Source organism: Ursus maritimus, unplaced genomic scaffold (genome assembly GCF_017311325.1).
Source record: "Ursus maritimus isolate PB19 unplaced genomic scaffold, ASM1731132v1 scaffold_25, whole genome shotgun sequence".
Taxonomy (NCBI): Eukaryota; Metazoa; Chordata; class Mammalia; order Carnivora; family Ursidae; genus Ursus; species Ursus maritimus.
The window spans coordinates 41,908,371-41,926,864 of NW_024425008.1; the positions used below are offsets into that span (position 1 = coordinate 41,908,371).

Here is an 18,494-nt window from a genome sequence, read left to right on the forward strand (position 1 = left end):
GAAAAAAGTGACCAAAAGAGCTAGGAATTCAGCAACATGTAAGTTAGTCTTTTATTAATTTCAACACTCTTCATATATGTATATAATATATATATATGTATATATATGATTTGCAACACAGTATTTCATCCAGGAACAAAGCGTGGTACACACAGGGACTTTAAGGGACTTACACTCCCCAGGGGCCCAGAGCTCATGACTTCGGAATTCTTGAATTGCCTTTTAATTCAGGTAATTCAGAGCTTCCATCTTTGAAATGTTATGAATCTATGCTCTTAACAATAATTTTTAAAGCAGAAATTGCGTTCAGTGGATAAGTTTCAGGAGAACAGGAAAGTATACAATGTGTCTTGGAAAGATCTGCATTAAAGTTTGTTAGGATCAAGTTTCAGTGATAGTGGGGCTTTGGTTTTCTGGACTGTTGGCCTGTAGGGATCCCGTCTGTCCTCGACGGTGAGGGATAATGCTTAACCTGACAATACCAAAGAGCTCATCAGGCCAGTATCCCCAAACTTCCTCTTTCTAAAAAACCTATTATTTGTCACATTAGAAAGCAGAAAAAGTGGTTATACCTAATTTTCTTAAAAGAGTCGATTCCAAAAAGCCTTTCACTGAATTTTATTTCAGTAACTAAAAATTGAGCTGAAGTCAAGCTTGGGCAAAGGAAAGGGGTAAGAAATCTGATTTCCAGGCTTTCAAGAAAATACTTAAAAGAACAGATCCCAGAGCCATGTATCGTATTTTCCTCTAAAAAGGCATTGACAGGAGTCTCATTAAAGATGTTTCGAGATGAAAAAGAAATCATAAGGTTAAATGAGGTCAGAGAAGTTGACTGGCCAAGAATGGTGTGACAGAGTTTATTGCCAGATTATAAGACCCTCTGTACTCACCTCACACGGCTCCCCTGCTGTAGCAAGATTATTTTTAGCTGTTTTTTTTTTCCGTATTTCAACTGGACTTATTCAGTATTTGTTATTTATTTTTGATTCACTTGAATTTATAAATGCTCCCCAAAGCACAATATTCTATTGGCATATGTACGCATGTATACGTGGATATGTGGACATTCCTGAAATTTCCTGTAAGAAGACATAAGCAATATTGAACCTATATTTCCTTCTAAAAATAATAAGCAATATTGACTCTATACCATACACTATATTAAGTTTTAGCTTCAGTTTTTCAAGAGCAAAAGAGGCACAACCTTGGTCCCCTGGGTAATTTTTAGTAGGATTTTCAATATAATGAATCCACCCAGAAACACGCTGTCCCTCCCCTCTCACTATTATAAAGTCACAAATGCAATCTAAATTCGGGACTTCAGTTCTGCTGGAACCTGCCGATTTCTAATCTGTATTGAGATTTTTTTTTTCCCCAAGGTGTACTTAATCCTGCAGTGTTCGAATATACCCGGGGGCAGCTTCAGTCTGAATGAAGCCTTGGCTGTCGTCTGCTGCGTAGCAGTCAGCAAGGGGGCCCTTTCTAAAGCTCTGCCTCTAGCTAGAGTCATTCTGGGACAGCTAACAGAAGACTGTTTTCACTGCTCTCCCTCCCTACTCACAGGGGAAAGGAATTTTATTTATGTACTTACTTTTGCTTGAATATCCATTTTCCTTCTATTTATCACTACTTAAGATGAGTTCTTTTGGTGAAAAGAAAGTGGAGTGAGGGGACAACCATCAACGCTCTGCCCCTGGCCACCTCATCAACGCCACAGTGGTGTGGCCTATTTTCCTGCACTCTGCCCAGGGCATTGATCATTCCCCCTGCCCCTTTGTGCCGAACGAAGTACTCCAGCGCACGAAGGAACGCCGAAATTGGCTTTGTGGTCAAAGCCTCGTACCTAGTATCTCTACTTGAAGAATTGTCTTCACCCCAGAATGGCACTTTGGGCAGGGCAGGTCACCTGTCCCCTGCTTCTGTCTCCTTCCCACAGGAAGACGAGCCTGTCTTGCCTCCAGGCCTTGGTTCTCTCTGGAGAAATGAGGCATTTGCCCAGCATGACTCTGCTCTTACTGGGGTGTGGCATCCTGCCTCGGTCTGCACGCATGGCCCTCTCTGCAAATCGGAAGCTTCGTGTGAGGCATTTTGCTTGGTTGCTACGGGAGGTTGACTCCGAAGGAGACCTTGCTATTCTGTGCCAGCTGTGGGAGTCTTTATGATACAGACCGGGGGCGGGGGGGGCTTCCATAGAAAGTTACTGGGAAAAGGCCCTGGCACCCCAGCTATAACTGATTTTTTATTAGAGGCAGAGGCCAAATGGACGCCATATCCCCCGTGACGTCAGTCAGGCTCAGGAATACATGAAGGCGTGGGTGCCGTTTTCTATGAATAAATCCCTGTAAGTCCCACTAAGTTAGGTTCTCAGTACCCAGTGGTTCCTTGGATATCGACAAGCCTCCCTGAGGAAGCCCATCAATGGGGAGGTAGTGTGGCGTTTAGGAAGACTTTAGGTAGAAAGATGCAGATGGGTTCCATCCAAAAATGGAATTCAACGACTATGTATTTGGGGCATTGTTCTCAGCATCCAAAGATGGGGACTCTCTTAGCGGTGTTCCCACCCGTGCTTACAGATTCATTTGTCGCCTCTAACCAAGCCGGGTGCTACGAGTTCTGTCAGTTCCAAGCTGTGTGTCTCTCTTTAGCAAGGCCTGTTTTTACGGCTTTGGGGCTCGCTCTAATCTTGGCTGCAAAGAGGAGCCCCCATTTCCACTTGAGGCACACCTGCTGGCACCATTCAGAGCCTTCACCAGATAGTCGGAAACCGTTCCCAAGGTATCCGAAAGCTGAGCTGTCCAAGCTGGACCATCCCAGTACTCGGTGCAGCCCTCAACGGGTCTGCCCGATTTTATATAAAGACTTAGACAGGCATGAAATGGATTTTCTGGATGTCTGGCTTTTCTTCCTATTGGCTTCTCTCTTCATTTTTGCTGCTGCTTCCTTTTTATTTACTTTTTTTCCTTCTGCTTTTTTTTTTTCCCTTTTTTTCTTGCTAATTCCAGTCCAACCAGGTAGCAATGCGTTTTCCAGGGAGGCTTTTTAAATAGTTTCTTCCCTAGTCTATTTAGTGGAAAAGCAAGCTATGTCAGCCTGTTAGGGTCAAAAAACTTTTAAAACAATGTCCCCTTCGCATTTTTTTAAAAAACCAGTATTAATTCCTTGCCTTTGATCGAATCTACCTCAGGTGGGAATCTCTCAGATTACAAATGGTAAACTCGGCAGCTCCCTTTTTGCCTCCCTGTTTTGTTAATGAAGAAGCTTCTAGCCCTTCCGGCTGTCCCGCTGTACAAGCTGCCCTTCTGGCCGCATGAAGCCACATGGAAGGAAACAGCGACAGCAGAGATGTGAGCCCCATCGCTCTCGGGGCCTGCTCGATGCCAGCTGACCACAAGCTACCTTCCCACACCACCACTGCCCCCAAATACACTTTCTGGAAACACCCAGCCTTTTGGCTCTGGTCTTTCTCTTTGAAGTGGGGGCAAGGTAGTCTGCTGCTCAGGTCTTTGTGGGGTGGACGCTGCCCCAGCAGAAATGCGTCTAACACAGCAGCACTTCATACACTGCGGGCTCGGGTCCGCCTCACCAAAGAACACAGATGACCAGCAGCAAAGAAGTGCTTGTCCAGGCCTGGGAGAGCAGAGGCCTCGCTGTAGGGGACACGGCCTCAGATGGAACGTAATGGCTTCCCTGAAAACCGTTTAAAAATGCATGTGGCCCGATTCCATGTGAGCGCGGCCGCAGTCAAAATAACCCGGACCTGTCAGGAAGCGGGGCTGAGAGAATGTTATGAATAGACTCATTTTGTGAAGTCGTGTCACTTTACACGCCCAGAAAAACCAACCCAGGGTAACGTCGGCTCCCCCGGTGTTGATTTGGGTGAAATCCCTCCCTCAAATGACCTCAATTTAATTTGGCTAGTTAGGGGAGTTGTGTTGCTTTTTCCTCGTTTTCTGGAAAAGAAGTGTAAAGCGGGGGCTGCGCCGATGCGGCCCGCTGCGCCCAGGCCTTGAACGCGCCCGTGCAGACCGGGCCCAGCCCGCGGAGGCCCCCTCCGGCTTCTCAATGAAGGCCCTGTTACCTGCCGGTGTCTTCAGTGCGAAGTCTGGCATTAACCTGGGAAGGCCCAGGGAAAGAATCGGCCCTTTCACACGCGGCCGCCCGTGTCCCGTACAGGCCCCGAGGTCCGTGTCCGCACTGCGGCCCTCGCTGAGCCCGCACCCCTCCCCGGCTTCCTGCTTGCAAGGCCTAGTCCACCTTCTAGTTCAGTCCAGCAAAAACAGTGACCGGCCTGCCTGCCCTTCGAGGAGTCCACCCTAATGACATGGGTAATGTCGGGTTCTGTGTGTTTCCAAAAAAAAAAAAAAAATGTCCAGCACGTGTTCTTTTCGCTCCTGGCAGACGGCCACTTTGCCAGGCTGTCGAGCCTCACCTGATTTATAGGCCTCCTGCCACGGATCCTGATTTCTAGATTTAGAATGAAAACCAGATCCTGACCCACAAAGGCTAAGGCCAGATGTGGGGACAAACTGTAGGGTTAGCCTCCTTGGGGAAACCCAGCCCACCAAGAGGTCCAGACAGCATCCTTTTTAGGCCCCTGAGGGGAAGGCCCCTGCCAGGCCTGTATTCAGCCTGCGGGGACCACGGATAGAGTCGTCAGATAGTTAGCATCATCTCTCAGGGTTAAAAGGTATTGTGGGTTCTCTGTGGCCCAGGCTAAAGGGGGGGGAATAACCTATTTCATTTTATTTTTTTTTCCAGTTCTCTCAGGCCAGGCACACCACAGCCCTTTGAAACGCTCTGTGTCCCTTACCCCACCCATGAATGTGCCAAACCAGCCTCTAGGACATGGATGGATGTCTCATGAGGACTTACGAGCTAGAGGACCCCAGTGCCTCCCATCCGATCATGCCCCCCTGTCTCCACAAAGCAGTGTAGCCTCTTCAGGAAGTGGTGGGAGTGAACACTTAGAAGATCAGAACACTGCTCGTAACACATTCCAAGAAGAAGGTAGTGGTATGAAAGGTGAGTGACTGAACGAGAAACCACTGGGAACAGTCTGTCCCTTTATTTGGAGCCAGGAGGGTCAAGAGAGGGTAGGTAGTCAGCAAGAGAGGAGCCCAGCCCCCTCCCCAGGCTTGTGCACTTGACCCAGCCCTTGCAGAGCTCCAGGGTCGACCATGGCGGAAAGGGCTCCCAATTCCCCTTCCAGGGTATCTTGCCAAAACCTGGGAAGCAGGAACCAGAGCAAGAGAGGTCAGCACTCTTTTCTTTTCTTTTTTTTTTTTTTTTAATGCAGTGACTCGCAGGGAATTAAATGAGTCACCGCTACCAGCGGTAGGACCTACTGTGCACGCACACTGCTCGGCCTGTCCCGTTTGGAAAGGCGCTGGGCTGCTCCAGCCCTCCACCTCGTCGCCATGGCCAGGGAACCGCCAATAACTCAGCAACACAAACCACAGGATCTTTCTTTCAAGTCTCTCGTAATGCAGAATCGTAGTCGTGCTTCCTTTCTCTCTCCCTTTTCCTTTGATATCCAAAGACACTTTTAAACCTTTTCCTCTGCATCTGTTCAAGGGACATGAACAAAATACCACTGAGAATCTCTGACGGTGTTTTAAGCCTGATAACAGATTTGCATACAAGTGGAAAAAGCCTTCTTGTGCGGCATAAATAAATGTTTGTACGTTGCCCTGCAAATCTGTCCTCTTCTTAAGCTAGTCATCAGGAGGTAGAGATTTCCAAATTACCCGTAATAGGTTCAAAGAGGATATGTGCATTTTGTATTCTTAGATGCCACGTTGTTCAAAGTCTGGGAAGTCCTCGGGGAGGGATGCTCGTCAGAGACCCAGGAATAACAATTTTAGATGGAGAGACACTGACTAGCCTTGCTTCTGGGAGTACAGTACCGAGGGGACTCTGAGAGCGGCCCTCTTTGCTGGCATCCAGAGTCCTGAGGTTTTGCTGTCTCCGACCTTTCCCTTGAGAAGGATCAGTGTTGACGTAGGAGGCTCTCCAGCGAGTCCCCTCCCCGCCATGGAAGCATGGCACAGAAAGACGCCCATGACCACCCAGGGGCCAGTTGTGCGAGAGCTCCAGGCTGACGCAGCGATCCTGTTCGTTAGGGGAACGAGGCTGCCGGGAAGTGGCTTCCCTGGCGCATTCCTTGAACATTCCTCTCCCTCAGCAGCAGGCCCGTATGCTCCCCATGCCACCCCCATCCCATGGTGAGTGCCCAGAGTGAGTGGGATGTGTCTTGATGCTTTCTGCTGCTGATACAAGTGGGTCTTTAAAGGTGTTTAACAGACAGCACAAACAATGGCTCATTTTGGCATGGAGGGGATGTGTGTCCTCTTTCTCTTTCACAGTTTTCGAGGGAATGTGTCATAATTTTGGAGACCTAGCAAAACTCCTTTCTGAGTTCATGCTACATGGTTTTGTGCTCGAGCAGCTGAGCCCCAGGTGATGGGTAGCAGATGAGCCTCAGCCATGCTCTAGGTAAGCCTGCAGGGCACCTGTCACTGGGGCACCCGAGTACCTGAGGGACCGAGGGAGGCAGGGCAGCCACCGCTCTGGGCGGCATGTTTCCAAGAACGTGTGTGTGCGGTTCTAATTGGTAACTGTGGGAAGGAGGCCTTGGCCTTTGTGTTCAAGGGCGAGGAGGGTCCTGCGGGAAGGCTGTTCTCTGGGATACAGACTTCTCCCGGAGAGGAATGCTGGTCCTGTCTGGTCGTAAGAGGTTTGCTTTCTTTCCTTTCTTCCTTTTACTTTTCTTCCTTCCGTCCGTCCGTTCATTCGTTCTTCCTTCCTTTCTTTCAGCTTAATGTACGCCTCCAACATCCTCCAAAGCAGGTAAAGGTGTGCTCATTATGTGCTGTCATTCTGAGGTGAGAAAAGGATAACGAGAGCATGTTTTTAAAGAAAAATGAATGACAGAAAAACTGAATAAATCTCTTTTTGCTGCTTTAGAACAAAAGCCAAAATATTCCAAAGTTCAGGGAATATCCTCTATGTAAGCATCTTCTATGCTTTTCTTTAGAATTGATAAGAATTGTCTCCTCAGAGATTCTTCAGTCAGGAAGTGACGTAGAGTAGCTCTTACGTCCAGGATTTTCTTTATAGGCCCAAGGGATGCGGTCAGAAAGCAGACTATGTGGTGACTGGATAAAAGAGAGGACTCTTTCCTGTATATACACCCACCTCCTGCTGACCTATCGAACTGTCCTGCTCCCAAAGAACTGGATCTTAGCCAATTAAAGGGCAAAACATACTTGAAAGAAGGCGTGAGAAACAACGAAGGATTCTATTTGTGGGATAAGTATATTTGCAGTTCAGCTGATAGGTCAAGCAGTAGAAACGTCCACACCCGAAACAGCAGCATCCCAGAATGTTGGGGGCCGAAGGCCACCCCCAGCCGTGCCTGGAGGTGTCCTCTCCAGAAGGCTACTGCTCAACTCTATCAGCAAAGACTATACAGGGTGGCCTCCCAGAATAGCGCCCAAGAGGCAGCCCTCACCAAACCCAGCCCAAGAGTTTCTCATTTGATTCCCAAGTCCAAGAGCAGACACCGGTTTAAGTTTCCAAGTTAATTCGTACTTCCTGAGAAATGAAATATGAAATCAAATGAAGTGCTTCTGAAAAGAGCCAGCTCTTCCTCTCGGATCCCCATCTCTTTCTTCCGTGTGGCCAGGTGCTCTGGCAGGAGTAGCAGCCCTTTTAGGCTACTTTCTGGTCCACCTCAGGATGCCATCAGCAAATTGCTATTTTTCTAAAGTTTCTTAAAAGCCTAGTTTACAGAAACAACAAGGAGTCTGTAGTTGAATTTGGAGGAGTTCCAAATCTCCAGAGGATGCATGTCAGCCCTCTCCCTGCACCTTGGGGAGAGAATAAAAAGTCACCATAATTGAGCTTAATTTAGTGTGAATTCATCTTCCTTGCCAACAGCTGTGCATACCTTGCTGAAACACTGTGTTCGTCTCTTCCTTCCTTTTCATCTGGACAAACTAGCCAGGTTTGGCTACGAATTGTCCCTTAGGAATGTGCCTCTTGGGTCAAGAGTGTGAAATAAAGCTCACGACCCCACATTCTTCTTTTTAAATTTTTCACAGACATCGATCTCGCCCTTTTTTTGTCTTGGGGTCAGCACCCTGCCAGGGATCGTCACAAAGTTCTCTCCCAAGCAGACCAGCTTGTGCTCTCAGAGGAGTCACATCGTCGGCCTGCTTTGTTTTTCCTTTTATAGTAAGTACCCACCCCGAAGATGTAAGTCAGCTCCACAGCACAGACTGGGTGTCCCTCGGGGTAGGGATCTCAGACTAATCTCAGGCTAAAGCAAGAATGGGATCAGCTACTCGAAGAGAAATCAACGAACAGAAGTGGGAAACAACAGGAATATGGGAGTTTCCCCTCAACATGCCCTGTGGAGGCTACTGGCTACACATCTTTGGCGCAGATATGCTGACTGTGGTTTCTAAATTCGAATGTCCTTGTTGTTGGCAAAAACATCACTGTGACTTATCCCAGGGGAAAGATTCATGATTCCCGGGTTGGTCCTCAATTATAATAACTTCCTTTCGTCCGGCATCCCATGAGTGGAATGTGATCTCTTACCTTTTCTTTCATGCAAAGCCTCCAGGTGGCCGAGAGGAGGAAAAAAGACATTCCCATAACTTCCTGGAAGGAGGAGAAAACGTAGAAGAGCAGAAGTCTGTTGGTGGAGGAAATACATTTGCCCCTCATAGTAGCGTCACATCCTCAGAAATAATGTATAGACACAACACCCAAGACTTCTCAAAAGGCCAGGGCTGTCGACGAGTGGTGTGGCTGTGTTCTGTGGGAGCAGAGAGAAGGGAAGAAAGATGGGCTAGTAGGTTTTACGTTAGTCCTTATCAAGTCAGTTGGCTTTTAAGCACCTGCTAAGAGAGGCTTTGGACTAGTCAGTGGGGAGACAGAGAAGAAAGAGATCGGACCTGCCTCATGGGAGTCCCGTCACATGAGCAACAGATGGGTACCTGAGGCAGGTGCACAACTGTGAAAATGTCTTGTCTTTGGAGACTGGCCCTGGGTCAGGGTAGGCACCAAGGAGGGCCCTGGTGCAAAGTGGAGAGAAGTCCAGGGAAGTTCCTGAGGAGGAGAGGCCTGGATCTGAGTCTTGGAGTCTGATTACAAGTTAACCAAATATGTGAGGTGAGGGAAGGGCATTCTGTGCAGAGGGAAAGGATGCATGAGAGCATGGTGATGAGACAGATTGACGGAGTACCTCCTGTAGCTTGATTGTCAGTAGCACCCGGGAAAAGAATCCGGAGACGGGAAAGCCAGGCGCTAGGCTTTCTGAAAGATTTGACGTTGACAGAAGCTGTCGAGGGCATTTAGCAGCAGAACAACCTGCTTACCTTTGCTCATGAGAAATCAGACCCTAGCGGAAGTGTGGGGGGCCCGTAGGAAGGGAAGAGGCGCAGGGGACTCTGGTTTGGGAAGCCAGCCGAGAGGTGGGGGCTATTTGGTAACTGAGGAGGAAATGAAGGTGGGACCGGGGCAAGCAGCAGCGAGAATGGATTCCCAGGGGTGTGTGGGTGTGGTCCGCGTGAGATGGAATCGAGAGAGCTCGGAATTGAACGTGCACTAGTTGAAAGTAGACAGTGCAGGAGCCGGAGGAATCTAGGACAATGCCCAGGTTCCTGCCGTAGACAGCTGGATAGCCCCTGGTGTCCTCTATAGCAAAGACTATAGAGGAGAAAAAACAGATTCGGGACCAGTGTGGGGCATGGTGAGTCTGGGAACCCGTAGAACACTCCAGTGAAGGAGCTGTGCCATCTTCTGCCCTGGCCCAGCCTCCCCAAGCCCCGGTTTCTCTCCCCACCTGCACAGGTGAGCATTCTGCCTACCTGCGGGGAAGCTCGTGGGGGGCACTCCATTCCAGATTCTCCCTCCTAAGAGGGAGAAGCTCCATGACTTTCTCATCGCAGTTGTCAGTGTGAGAGGGGTAGAGGTCGGGCTGTTTCTCTGGATACGAGCTTCAGCCTTGCCATTAGGAGTGCACATGGACTGGGCTGATTTACGACGTGTGGCCGTTCTGTTAGTACAAATCGTGGAGGTAATTGAAACTGTTACATTGTTTGTATACAGACATCATACAGGTTCAGAAGAAACGGTGGTTCCAGTCACCTTGATAGAAACCTAGCAATTAAGAGTGGAGGGGACCAGGGACTGTGAAAATAGGCTTGGTTGCCTTTTCCAGGGCATCTGAGATGAAACTGAAGTAAACTTTTTCCCCACAACAAAGGAAATGCATTGTCTGTTCTGAAATAGCCAGTTTGGGGTTTTGAGTTGTTTTTGAAATGTAAACCTTTGAACTTCTCTGCCCGTCTTAGAATGCGATTAGAAAAATTATTGAGAAGTATGATCCTTTTTAAGACAAAGAACCCCATGGGAAACCTTCGTGAGAAAGGTTGTGAATCCCACATTTCTCTGGATTGTAAGGGTGTGAGTGATGGAGTTGGAGTGTGGCTGGGACCCTTCTCAGCACGGCTGTTATAGGAGCAAGCCCCATTTTCTGAATGTTGACTTTCTAGATGCTGTCTTGAATTCATCTAACTTAAGGGCCAGGAGTTAGTGAATTCACTTCACGCTCTTTATTCCCAAATGCCAGCATAGAACCTGGATGAATAGGTCCTCATGGGCTCAGATTGTGCCCCCTCTAAGCCGGAGGCCCCTTGTCTGAAAAGCAGGTTTCCAGGATTGCCCCAAATGCTAAAGGTCATGAGTCTTTTAAGCGCCATTCCTTACCAAGCACGGGTCTTCAGCTGCGGTGATTGAAGAACTGGGCAGGCGCACAGAGGGCAGCTTTCCACGTGGAACCCAGTGCGATTTAATAACGCAGAGCAAACTGTGTGGGCAACACCACCTATGAGTGTTCAGCTCACGGAAACGTTGACAGTTCAGTCCCTGTGTTTGTATCCGAAGCATCCAAGTGGGTATTTTACTCAAACTGTTCCTTCCGACACCCACACGGGCTTCCCCATCAACAGGAACCCCTCCGGGAGGCCACCACAGACTCTTCCCAGGATTGAGGAGCTCACTCACAGTTCCCAGGAACCAGAGACCAAGGCGCTCAGAGGCTGGGGCAGCATTGGGCTGATCCTTCTGCTCTGGCCCAAAGTAGACAGGCTTCCGTAATATTGATGCCATTGCTAGACTTCTGCTTTGTTTTTGAAAGGAGTCTTTACCCTCTCACTTCAACACTGAAGAGTTCGTCTCTTCTTACCCCTCAGTTGGTTTCCTCTTCTGTCCCTCAAAGAACAAGGATGCAGTTGTACCTTGGGAAGAGAGAGAGCGTTGTCTGAGAGTAGCCCGGCTCTCTGGGGTCTTCTGTCTGCAGGTACCAGGACCACCACGGGTGAGGCTGCTTGTGGAAACCAAGGCTGTTCATGTCTCTCTCTTCCAGGGACGCCTTACTCCCTGCCCTTACAAGGCCTCCCATATTGGGCCCTTCTGTAGTATTGCATCCATCTTTCACTCTTGTGGAGCCTCTGTTTGTGAGGCAGTTGACGCGTGGCCTGCTGAATGGTATATGCAGCCATTCCAGCAGCAAACATTTGAAAAAAGCAACTCAGGTTCTAATTGGAGCCCAGCTTCTGTGTGAGTTGCTCTATGCACCACAGAGCCTCTCTGTGGCTGGTTTGTTCAAACTGTAAAAGGGAAATAGAAAGCAACATAACTGGAAATTGATCCCATTGGTAAAGACCAGCAGGTAAACACAGAACGTATGAAAGATGAGTGTAGCACTGTTATCAAAAATGGCCATGTGAAGATAACCCACTGTGGACTGCAGCAAGATCTAAAAAGAGCTTCGTAAGGGATAGGCACTGTGCATGGGGACCCACTGCACATGCATGGTGGTGCTTTCTCCCAGAAACCTCCTACCCTTCGGCTTTCTCCTTCCAATTTTCTTTGTGGGCTTCTCTTCCCACGCCTTCGCCTAAACACTCCATGCTCCCCAGGCAGCATGTGCCTGCCTCAGGGCTCTCTCTCTCTCCTGTTCTCACTCCACACTCTTTCCCTGAGAGATCTCACCCACTTCCATGGCTTAAAGCCACCACCTTGTGCCGCCGACAAGTTCTCCCACTCAGACCTCTCTTCAGAGATCTTGTCCAGTTGACTTCTCCACCTAGAAGGCTCAAAGGCAGTGATACTCAACTGACCATGAACTGGAGCTCGCCATCTCTCCCTTGTCACCCCAAACCTGCAGTTCCCCTCTACTTTCTGTCTTAACCAAGCTTGAATCAGAAGAACCACCAGTCTCACACTTAACTCCCTATTCTTCTCTGATCTTCAAATACTACCCATTCATATCCTTTTCCCCGCCACTGCCCTTCCAGGCCATCTCCAAGGGCTTCAGTTCATCTCCTGGCCTCCCCTTGCACATCCTCCAGTCCAGCCTTTACACTGACAGCCATCATCTTTCTAACAACCTCATCTGATTGTGCTTCTGATGCTCAGATTTCAACAGTTCCTCGTCACCCAATGACGAGGTCTGTCCTCCTTGTTTCAGCATTACAGGTCTCCATCATCGGACCCCTGCCTATGTGCCCCACCTTGTTACTAGCCATTCTCTATCACTCACCCAACTGTTTGCTTGGCCCCAACTGCTCTCTTGGCTCTGTGCTTTGCGAATATACTGTTCCTGCTTCCAGAGGGGCCCCCATAGTAAACATTCAACAAGTGTTGAGTGGGCAAATATCAGAATGCCTACACTTGGCAAGGAAGTCAAACTGGCATAGAGCAAAAGCATCTTAGTCTTTCTCACACTGCATAAAGAGTGACTTTCTGGTCTGGGACCTCCATTGGCAAGTCCATCAGAAGCAGCCCAGTTGAGGCTAAATGGCTGTGTGCCAGCCAGAGGTGGAAGCCCAGGGGGCATGCGTGCCGCCAACCACGTATCAGCCCCTTCAAGAAACACCCCTGCTTGTCTTTTCTTTCAACCACAGCCATAGCTCTGCAGAATGAAGAAACAATGTCTGAGGTTTTGCGGTGGTTCTCAGCTTTGCATCCAACCCTCTAGCACCTGGGCCATGGGAAAGGATCTGAACTTCTAGTTAGACTTCATCTCTGGGAAACATCTTAACAGAATAGCATCCCAGTCTTTGGAATTCCTGGCTTGGGAGGAGTGAAATGGTGCAGGTGCTCACTTCTCTGGTTGTTTCCCTTTTAATGGAGTCTTGTTTTAATCCCTGGCAAAAGAAGGTGCCTTGTCTCCAGGGGGTAAAAGATTAGTAGGCTGTGTTCTTAAGAACTGGGATTCCCTCATCTTTGTTCATCAGTTCACGTTTGAGGAAGGATGCAGCACCGAGCTAGGCGCGGAGATACTTGCCGTACAAGCGGAGTCAGCATGTGCCTGCCTCAGGGAACACATGGCCGAGAGGGGCTTAATCGCCCAGGAACACATCCAGAAATAACTTCTGGGGAAGGCCGAACTCACCATGTTGTGAAGTTGTGTAGGAACGTTTTGTAGGAAAACAACTCCCAGTGGCCCACATTTTCACTAAATGGGTAAGGCAGGCTCTTCCATCCCTCTAAAAGGAATGCTGGTTGTTCAAATCTTCTATAGAAAGGAGCTAGTACTAGTCTTGCTGAGCCAAGATTTGCACCCCACTCTCCCCAACTCTTAAAACGCCATATCGTCCTTTTGGCTTATAAAACACCCAGTCTACCACATGATTTAGTAGCTCGGGAGTCTGTCTTATCCTGAGTGGCTTCTGCATCATGAAACTGTAGGGCACCGGTGAGAAGTCTGGCCCATGAGACGCTCCAGACTGTCTGTGTCAAACTGTGCCCAAGTGTGCGGTGGGGTTACCCTGACTTTCCTGAATCATGATCACAGAGTCTTCCGAGCAGCAACTTGGGGCTTTTCAAAGATGTAAGTTGCCAGTATGGAACCTGGTGCCAAAGTGTGAACAAGTCACTGGCCCCAAAGCTGGAGCTGTAGTTATTGGCTGCTCACTCTGCAGAAGGATTAGCATTGTTTCAATAACAGCAGAACGTGGTGGAGAATAAAGCCTGGTAAAATGGGTCCAGGCTGTCACAGGAGGGAAAGCGCCAGAGCCTGAGCTGGCGGGGCTGGGCTGTCTGCAACCGCAGTTTGAGTCAAGGGTAGAAGTGGTTCGTACTATGTACCTGGGGAAGCCTTGTCTCTTCGTGGTTACAGATGGTCCCAGAGGGGCTCTCTGCTTGTCACGGTAGAATGAAGGGCCTCGGAGCACAGAATCAAGTGATTTCTTGCCTGAGATGACTGAGTTTGTTCTTCAGATGGCATTGGATAGCCAATTCTGCTTCTCTAGAGGGTCCCCTTTTTCAGCCTTCACATTGCTGCAGATTAAGAGGTAACCTCACCAGGCCCACCCTCCCCTTGTAATCTTTGAATTTCGGGAGATGATCGAATACCCACATTCCATAAGCCTAGGTTGGGTTCCCCGGGGAGGCCAGGCCTGATTTCAGAGTAGGCCAGGTTTCTTTCATCGATCCCCGTTAAGTACTTTCAAAATTGGAAATTGGAATTTCCCACTTACTCTGGAGTGTTTGTCGGTGCCTCAGAAGAAAGCACTCGGCGCGGTAGACAGTATCTTGTAATCAATGTGGTTAGCAATGGATAATACTTTATAGGAAACATGAATAACATTTACGCAGCGCTTCAACATTTCAAAGTACTTCGAAGTCGTTGTTTACCCAGCCCTACCACTAATGGGCTGTTTGGTCCTTGTCTTACAAGAAGTTGATACAATGCAGGAAGAAGCCAGGAGTCGGGAGGCCTGGTTCTAATCCCCATTTCACCACATACTTGCTCCGTGACCTAGACAATGATTTAACTTTGCCATCTGTAAAATGAGCGAAGGGTGGGGGAAGGTGATTCTAGAGAATTCTCAAAGATCCTATTAGCTCAAAAATTCTGAATTAAAAGAGCAGGGGCAAGTGCTTTGTTTTGGTTGAATGATAATTCTCACAGATTTTGATACAGTTACTATTCAATTTTCCCAACTCTAGAATCCAAACTGTGGGCTTATTTCAGATATGCTTCGGAAATTCTATTATCCTATGATCTAGCCAATCTTTGGGCCTTTCCAGTCCTGGTATATTTGTGGTTGATATTCAAGGAAAAGGTCTGAGACACATCCAGACACATTCCGTAGCTTGGAGAAATGGTCGGCAGGGACACACACACACACACACACACCACACGCTGGAGTGATAGTTTTGGAATCTAGGATGCGCTTATTCCCATTGGGGAACAGGAAGGCTGAAGAAAGATCAGGCTAGGAATGACAGCAACCCCACCCGTGGACCACTGCAGTTACCTGGGTGACCTCTTACTGTGGAAGTGGCAGAAACAGCATGTGGAGAGCTACGCTGAACCTAGAGGGAAATCTTCTTGGAGAGGAAGATTCATCATACGTAGTTTTAACATTCTAAATCAGTTCTTTCCAAATCAGTAATGAAGTAGTCTGGCCAAAGCAGTGGTTCCTTGCCGTGTTTTTGGTCATGAACTCTGTTGAGAATCTTACGGAAGCTATGGATGACTTCTGTCCAGAAAACTACCCCTATATTCACAAATTGGGATATAATTTCAGGGGATTCCTGTACGCCCTGCAGCCCGTGGACCCCAAGTTAGCAACCCCTAGTCTAAAGCAGAATAAGGGAGCCTGACAGTGGAAATGTCAGGGCTAGACCAAGACTTCGAAGTCCATAATTTGCTGCCAAAATGGAATTGAACAAGTAGTAACATAAAGGGTTTTTTTTCTTCTTTTTTCCCCTCTGACCATCACCCTCCTTTCCTTTCTCTATTCCCACATCTTTTGTCATCTCTTCTTGTTCCCTTTCAATTTCTCTGCCCATCTCTCGCGCATCTCGCACCGCAGATGTTCCAGCCTGGTTAAAAAGCCTCCGCCTGCACAAGTACGCCGCGCTTTTCTCCCAGATGACCTACGAGGAAATGATGGCCCTCACTGAGTGCCAGCTGGAGGCTCAGGTAAGCGCTGCAGGTGACCCTTCCCTGAGAAAAGGACCCCAGGCGGAACCTGAAGTTCCAGCCCCAGACAGACCTTGTTTGGACCCATCCCTGTGCCCACCCAGTAGCTTGCCTTGTCCTAGGACTCCAGGGGCTGGCCAGCATTACATGGTAAGTAAGGCTGGGTTCTTGTCTTCAGCGTCCAGTAGGAGGTGGGGGACCAGCAGATACCTGCAAGGCAAGTAAGGCTCAGTGAGAAAGAGTATTATGAAAAAGGTAATAGCTAGGTGCACGCTGTAACTTCAAGGTGGAGTGGCCTAGAGGGAACATCTGACCAAGGCCTCAAAGAGTCTGTGCCCCTGCCTTTGTTTTCCCTGCCCCCTCCCTCTGTCTGTCCGACTAGGGGTGGCTTGGACAATGACAGATTTGCTGGTTGTCTGTTGTCCAGTCCGGTTATAAATCAGCTAACTTCTAGTAGTTAGTGAGTAGAAGCACCAGGTCATGCCTCAGACCTTCCCCAACATTTTTCCAAAAATGTGTTCAGATTGGACTCAGTTGAGATTGGAGTAAGTTGTGCAAAACAGTTTTTCTTCTAACTATTTTGCATACCATGGGACTGTCACAGAGAATGGGATTACCCCAGGTCTCAGGTTTCATTTCCCTTCTGGGTGCCATAAAAGAACAAGTTCCCCCTTCCTTCTCAGGCAGCTTTCCCCACGTGTGGATGCCAAAGGCTAGGCCGGTCAACAGACCCCCAAAACCAAGCATGTTTCCTACCATGCTGTGCTCGAGTAAATAGATCTGACCGATGTCTTTGTTTCCCTTGTTTAAAATGCCATTTGCATGTTTCAAATTGACCTCAGTTTCCTTTGTGCAATGATTTAAAAGAATTAATGGTCCGAACAGGCTAATGGTATTTCCCTTGCAGGAAGAGGAGATTGTACCATTTGGGGCAGGACTGCTCTGGACTCATACCTCCCAGCAGATGCTGGTTTCCCATTGCATCTTCAGTCCCCTCAGTTAACCTCTGCAGGCCTGGCTGAATACCAGTATTGAGATGCAAGACAAGGCCCAAAGTCACTGCACATTCTCAGAGAATGAAAAGCACTAATTTCAATTTCCTAACACTTCTCCTATTCCTTTTTGGATCTCGATTGCTCCTTGAGATCCCAGGGATTGATGAAAACTACTTCTAACAGCATTTTTTATGTCTGGGTCAGAGTTGAGGGAAAAAAAAATCCAAGTCCTCAGTTATTTGACTTGAGAAAAAACAAGACATAATTGACAGGGAGGGCAAAGCCAGAGGCCAGCACAAACTTTTCAGAGTAATTTAATTCACTTGAACCCAAAGTCAAGGCTAAACAGAAATCTGCCCCCAGCACTTCATCTTAGAGAGTGAGTTCAGTTGTCACTTGAGTGTTAATATCTCTGAAGGAGATGTCTCTGGTGTTCCCATCTTTTCCTTCTATAAGAGGAATTCTATGAATAGCTGCAAGAAGTCCCCAGAAGTCTGTCTCAGAGACCTGGCTTAAGAAAGGACCTCCTGTTTGGAACTTGGCAGTATCTCTAGTCAACAAGCGTCGAACTGAATCTTTAGGCTCACCGAAGTCCACAACCCCAACCGAATCCTAATCATTTAGCTCAAGTGATGACTGAGCTAGAGTTTTAGGCTCTTTTCTATTCGGGTTTTCCTTATGGAGACCAAAGATGACCTGGAAACTGCCCACAACTGCCCTGTGTTGTATGGACCCGGTGAGAACCACATCAGACTTCAGAGATGGGAAAACCTAGGGAAGGTTTGAGAAAACAATGAAGCACTGTATGGGGTTGGAACCTTCAAGCAACCAGGGTGGGACTGAAATGACAAAATATGGAGAAGAGAAGTGTATAACTCAAAAATGATCGTTTAAGACTGTGAAGAAATTTCATGCTGGGTGGGTAATTGGCTGTTCTAGCTCTCTCTCTCTCTCTCTCTCTCTTTTCTCTCCTAAAGGTCACAGCCAAAGAACACAGGCAAATGTATAGCCAGATGTAGTTAGAACATTTAGTAAGGAGAGGTTTATGACAGAGGGGAACTGAAAAGAGAGGCAAAGGGATATTTACTAGTCCACAAACGTAGGAACTAAGAAGACAGGAAAGTACTAAATAACCTCCAGGAGTCTCTAAACTGATCCTTAAAACTATGTTTTTAAAATAAAAAAATTTAAAAAAATAAAAATGATTTCAACATAAAGAAAAAAAAAGAAAAATTGACTTGAGTTTAATTGTTCTAAATTTGGTTTATAATTCTGATTATTCTAGAAGAATAACTATCGTATATTGAAATAAAGTCTTCTAAATATCTAAAAAAATATGTTTTTAAATGTAACATTTATTTAATTACAGAATGTTACCAAAGGTGCAAGACACAAAATTGTCATCAGTATTCAGAAGCTCAAAGAAAGACAAAACCTCCTGAAGTCTTTGGAAAGGGTGAGTGATCACTGGGGGGGGGGGGGGG

The 18,494-nt window shown here is 47.7% G+C and overlaps 1 protein-coding gene across 2 annotated transcripts in view; it reads left to right on the top strand.

Annotated features, from left to right (window-relative positions):
• Nucleotides 1–18,494, top strand: part of SAMD4A (sterile alpha motif domain containing 4A) — a 205,152-nt gene that overhangs the window by 147,833 nt on the left and 38,825 nt on the right. Inside the window, exons 3-5 of one of the 2 annotated variants that reach the window (XM_040641851.1) lie at nucleotides 4,759–5,022; nucleotides 15,906–16,015; nucleotides 18,380–18,466. In XM_040641851.1, the coding sequence (XP_040497785.1) occupies nucleotides 4,759–5,022; nucleotides 15,906–16,015; nucleotides 18,380–18,466 (461 nt within the window). The remainder of the gene's footprint in view (nucleotides 1–4,758; nucleotides 5,023–15,905; nucleotides 16,016–18,379; nucleotides 18,467–18,494) is intronic. The other variant, XM_040641852.1, reaches the window with a different exon arrangement.